This window comes from Carassius auratus, unplaced genomic scaffold (assembly GCF_003368295.1).
Source record: "Carassius auratus strain Wakin unplaced genomic scaffold, ASM336829v1 scaf_tig00215767, whole genome shotgun sequence".
NCBI classification, from domain to species: Eukaryota; Metazoa; Chordata; class Actinopteri; order Cypriniformes; family Cyprinidae; genus Carassius; species Carassius auratus.
Genome location: NW_020528234.1, coordinates 1,913 through 7,951, shown reverse-complemented (window position 1 = coordinate 7,951; position 6,039 = coordinate 1,913). Strand labels below are relative to the sequence as shown.

General features: G+C 37.7%; 1 protein-coding gene and 1 long non-coding RNA gene across 2 annotated transcripts; both read left to right on the top strand.

Moving 5' to 3' along the window:
- Positions 1-244: 244 nt before the first annotated feature.
- LOC113095700 (G-protein coupled receptor family C group 6 member A-like) lies at positions 245-2,113 on the top strand. The gene is made up of 3 exons (XM_026261043.1): positions 245-602; positions 1,216-1,483; positions 1,676-2,113. Exons 1-3 carry the CDS (start codon positions 403-405, stop codon positions 2,111-2,113), a joined length of 906 nt encoding a protein of 301 aa, XP_026116828.1. The 5' UTR covers positions 245-402.
- A 252-nt stretch (positions 2,114-2,365) lies between these two features.
- Positions 2,366-3,276, top strand: LOC113095699 (uncharacterized). Its single transcript, XR_003288398.1, has 3 exons — positions 2,366-2,435; positions 2,516-2,749; positions 3,202-3,276. It is a non-coding gene; the product is annotated as an uncharacterized LOC113095699 (long non-coding RNA).
- Positions 3,277-6,039: the final 2,763 nt, after the last annotated feature.

Below are 6,039 nucleotides of genomic sequence, written 5' to 3'. Positions count from 1 at the left end.
GCAGGCACCAAAAAACTTTTACAGTAGATTATTTCATGCGTAACCTATGCATCATTATTAGATTATGCAAATATGAGTTGTTATACAACTGGGAGGTTTTTGCATTCTTGGATTCACTTGTGCATTGTTAATGGTAATTAAACATTTTCTGAATGTGGGGTTTCCTCCTGTGTGGAATGTTTCCTCTTGATCTGAACTTTTCTGAAGTCTGGAGGTGTGAGCGGGAAGGTGACAAGGCATCTGTTTCTAGAGTAATAGAGGAGGAAATGGAGACATATATTTTAGCAACATCCTCAAGCTCATCCAGTCTGCTGAGAGGACAGAGAGAGAGCTGAGGACTCTGGTTGAAGAGGCAGAAAAGGGTCTCCAGACAAATAGAGAAGGGAGAGACACACAGATGAAATGAAGATGTATAACAGTAAGATTTGGTTTGGGCTTTTTGCCATCTTGGGAAGTTTGGCGGGTCGTGACTGTAGACCTGCTTCAGGTTCACTGGAAGCCATGCAGTTAGGGGACTTCATGTTTGGAGGACTCTTTCCAGTTCACCAAAGCTTCAAGATCGTCAACATGACCAGCAATCCTATTGAAAACGTGTGTGAAACGTGAGTCTATGCATACAGCTTACATTAATAATGTCAAATCCTGAGAAATTCAAACTTGCCTAATTTTTATGCGTGTGTATCTCCGATATCTGGAAGAATGAAGAAGTTTTTGAACTATATCTCTTATGCTCACCAAGGCTGCATTTATTTTACAATAATATTGTGAAATATTATTACACATTATTGTCACACGATCTTTCAGAAATCATTTTAATATACAGATTTGCTGCTTAAAAAAAAAAAAAAAATTTATTTTTTATTATTATGATCAATGTAGAAAACTGTTTTCTGCCTAACAGTGAAACCGTGGAGTGCTACCATTCAAAATCTGGGTTTAAGTAAGATTTAAAAAAAATAATAATAATACTTTTATTCAATAGGGATGCATTAAATTGATCATTTCATCCAAAATGTTAAACAGCAGAAACTGTTTTCATCATTGATGATAAGAAGAATCATTATTAACAATTGAGCTCCAATTATAAATGATAATAACTGATTATATTGAATAATGATTGTTGATTGATTGGTCTTTCTTCAGACTGTGTATAAAAACCCCTGTTCTAAATGACTGAGTAAAGCACACTTGTCTTCTTCCTGTTCCCCCTGACAGCTTCACCGTATCCAGGTTGATCCAATCTCTGGCGATGACTGAAGCGGTGGAGGCCATCAACAAGTCCCCCATGCTGAATGGTCTCACATTAGGCTACAAGATCATGGACACGTGCTCTGATGTGACCACTGCTCTTCAACACACCGATATCTTCATGGATAAAAATTGTGGCAGCACTAATTCATTTTTTCAGGCTGTTATTGGAGAGTACCATTCTGAGGTTTCCATCGCTGTGGCGAGGTATCTCACCATGGGTTATATGCCACAGGTATGTTTTGTTTAATTGACAGATAAATGACTAACAGCCCAAGTAGCCTATCAAATTGCGCTGCTGTCGCTGTCTGCCAATTTTTCTGACATCTTGAACTGTCGTGCACATGCAACCACCATAACCAATTTCTATTATCTCACTCGGTGTCAGAATGTTTCAGTAATGCTCTTCTTATTACTATTATTGCAGATCAGTTATGGTTCAACAGCTGGGGTTTTAAGCGACAAAAAACGTTTTCCGACATTCAGGAGGACTGTCCCGGAAGATGACCACCAGGCTAAAGCAATCACCAAAATTTTGAAGTACCACAACTGGACTTGGATTGGCATAATAGCCACAGACGGAGATTACGGCCGCTACGCCGCAGACCAACTTGAGGCGCAGGCCAATAAACAAAATATTTTTGTGTCATACCGAGTTGTGCTCCCTGATTTTCTCAACGATGAAAGCTTAGATTCCAAACTCAATGAAACTATTCAAAAAATCGCAAACACCTCAAAAGTTCAAGTCATTGTGTCTTTTGCCAAATCTCACCACATGTCTCGTTTGTTCGATAAACTCACTCCAACGCATCTGGACGTTTCTGGATCGCTGGGGATAGCTGGTCGACGTCACTCAATGTGCTAGACAATCGTCCCTTGAATGAAGTTGGAAAAATTCTTGGAATAATCCCATTTTCAGGAAACATCTCTCGTTTCAGAAGTTACATAGATAATCTAGATCTTAACCCTGATTCACAATCAAACAACACCATCCTGCAGTACTTCATCAAAGGAGAGCTGAACAAAAGCAGAACCAACAAAGAAATAAGAGAAACCCTGCCAGAAAGCTGTAAGTCCTAGTGCAGTGTTTAGTGTACAGTTGGCTGTGATGTTTTGCCGCTAATGCTATTAAAGACATCTGTTCTCGAAAAACCTGTCGTGGAGGCTTTGATATTCAACGCTCTGAGGTAAGTCATTTTATCTGTTATTTGATGTTAAATCAAATAATAAATATTCAAAAGCTTAAATATATCGTCATATTTTTCAGCTAAACGACGCCTTGGCAAAGACCATGTTCACTATAGATAATGAGAAATATTCATTCAGCAAATCTGGAGATTTGGATACCGGTTATGATATCAACATTTGGGAAGCGTCACTTGAAAATAACGCTGAATTTGTCAACAATGTGAAACTGAAGACTGTGGCACGCTACATGATCAAGAATGAAAGCATGCTTTTCCTGAATGACACACAGAGAAATCCTCTGGAAGATTTCACAGTGAGTTTCTGACGCCACATAATATAGACCGAAGTGCTGTGAGGAAAGAAAGTATGAAATCTGGTTCATTAAATGGATAGCTCAACCAGAAATAAAACATTCTGTCATTATCTACTCAATCCTGTGTTGTTCCAATGACTTCCTTTCCTCTGTGGAACACAAAAGAAGATATTTTGAGAAAGTTTAAGTCGAAAACAATATCAGGATTCTAATTGACTTTCATTATACTGACATAAACACAGAAGAAAGGAAATCATACAGGTTTGGAAAGACATGAGGTTGAGTAAATGAAGACAGATTTTTTATTTTTGGGTGAATTATCCTTTTCGGACTATTACATTTTGCAAATATGTTTTTTTAATCTGAAATACCATACAAATAAACTATTTATTGAAATTTAAATGTATATGGTATTTGGTCTAAAAAAAGTTTTTTGTTTTGTTTTACCCCAGGGTCGTGTGATTTCGCAGTGCTCTCCAAGCTGTCGACCTGGATTTAGAAAGGTTTTTTCTGTAGACAAACCCATCTGTTGCTATGAGTGTGCGAAGTGTCCAGTAAACACCTTTTTCAAACCAAACAGGTACAAATTCATTCAAATAAAATTGTCAACTGCACCCAGTGTTGGTGGTAAAACGTTACAAGTAATGCACATTACATAATCAGATGAAGATTTTTCAAGCACTGGTAAAGTAACACACTCATTTAAATTTGACAAGAAAATATCAGAGTAACTTTGTTTTCCAAATTATTCACTGCCACCTCTCCTATCCCCATGTTGAGAGAAATTTGGAGTGAGGTGCAGAGGCACTTCCTTTCAGGCTGAGGCTTATACATTTCACTTTTGGTGTGAATTATTAAAAATAAATAAGCAAGCCCAGCTTAGGTAACAAAGAGTAATGCAAAAGTAACAATACTCTCCATAACAAATAACGAAGTAATACAGTAGGTTACTTTTTTTATTATTGTATTAACGTATTGTTATGTATTACTTTTTAAAAGTAACTTTCCCCATTACTGCCATACACCAGCTTCAGACCTGCCAAAAACATGAAGTTCAATAATTTCAATTCACATCCTTTTACATAAACATATAAAAACACAAACTGTAAAATGCAATTATGAATATAAGGCAGTTGCTTCTTCTCATTGCTATTTGGAATATAAATAATAATAAAACAATTATTTCATCAGTTAATGACCTTCATGTCATTTCAAACCTGTATGCATTAATTTCTTCTTCGGAACACAAAAGAAGATATTTTAATATGGTTCATCACCAAACACTTTCGGTTCCCGTCGATTTACATTATGCGGCCAAAAAATATAGTAGAAGTCAATGGCAACAGAAACGTTTTGGTTTTGAATGACATGAGGGGGAGTAGATGAATTTGTATTTTAGAGTGGACTCCGATCCATTAACACAATTTCAGATTAAGCAGCATGATGAAATTAAAGGATGTTTAACAGATGTAACTTTTCATTCTTCTCCAGATGCACATGAATGTATAGACTGTCCAAAGAATTTATGGTCTAAAGAGAAACTCCACCACTTGCACTTCCAAAAAGGAAGTTTTCCTGTCCTGGAAAGAGACGTACTGTGTCGCTTAGTGGTGTTTGGTTGTCTTGGCATCCTTTTGACACTGATTGTGATGCTGGTGTACTTAGTCAGATGGGATACACCAGTGGTCCTCGCAGCCGGGGGTCCCATCTCCATCCTGATCTTGCTGTCCCTGCTCGGGACGTTCACCAGCGTCATCTTGTTTGGTGGGAAAGCCCACAGACATACAGTGTAAAACCGGACAGGTGCTTTTTGGCCTGAGCTTCACCCTGTGTGTCTCCTGCATCCTGGTCAGGTACTTTAAGGTTTCTGCTGGTCTTCCAGAATGATTCTGCTCTTAAACGGGTCTTGAAGAAACTCTTCCTGCCCTACTGGATCATTGGGCATTTGTGTGCTTATCCAGGGCTCATCTGTGGTTTCTGGTTGTGGTTAAAACCACCCAAGGTTTTTGTGGGCTCAGTGATCAGTTCTGAACTGTCTTCCAGTGCGATGAGGGGAGCGTGCTATTTCTTTGGACTCATGCTGGCCTTCATTAGCCTTCTGGCTCTGGTGTGCTTTGGATTCGCCTTCCTGGGACGGAAGCTTTCCGCAGTGCTATTAATGAAGAGAGGTGCATCAGCATCAGCATGCTCATCTACATTACAGTTGGGTGCGATGTTTGCCCCCATCTATGCGAACATAGTTAATATGACCCAGTACAAATCTGGCGTTCAGATGGTGGTGATGCTCTTTTCTGCATACGGGATCCTTCATCTGCCACTTCATGCCTAAATGTTACATCATCCTATTGAAAAGCGAGAAGAACACCAGAGAGGCCTTTCACAATGGGCATTCGGGAGTTCGCCAGACGCTTCAACAGAAGTTCACGAGTGGATCGGCATAGAGCTGGACTCGACCGGCCAGAAAGCGCATTTACTATTGACTCTGGAATCGAGAATATAATAAATGGGGTGTACTCAAATCCCTACCCACCAAGCACTATTTCTTCATTTCACATGTCCATAGATAATCTGCCCCACGAGGTCAGTGTGTCTGGAGATTCCTTGTATGAGTTTTCAGTGTACTCTGGATCTTCAGCAGATATGAATGAGGAAAACCAGCAACAACAGACTTTAAGCGGCTCTCAAAAACTCCTCCAAAGGATTAAGAACAACCGTACTGAGCTCAAAAGGACATTAAGTGTCCCACACTTTTAAGCAATACATTTGATGTTTTTTATTGTTTTTAATTATGCTAAATTCTCTTGTCAGTATAATCCTGTTTAACCAATCATTTAAACAAAAAAGAAGCTCCATGATGTTTATGTTTGACATGCTTTATGTGATTGTTATCAGTGTCATCATTGTCTTGAATGATCTGATTTAGCACTTGTATTTGTGTCCAAATCAGGGAAAACAATAAAGCTTTTAATCTCTAATGAAAACAATATATGAAAGAACGAATTAATAAATTAGCAAAAATAAATAAATATATAAATACAAACAATTAATAGTTAGAAATGTCAATACAGATATGCTTATAGTAATGCAATCTCAGGGGAAAACAATAAAGCTTTTAATATACAAATACGTTTTTTTTTCTGTGAATCTGTAACCAAAGCAATTTATGAATGAATGAATTATATAAATTAATTAATTTAAAATGAACTAAATAATTGAATAAGCAAAAAATAATATATACTATGATAATATCAGTACTGCATTAATCCATACATTCTCCAAATATTTGGGAT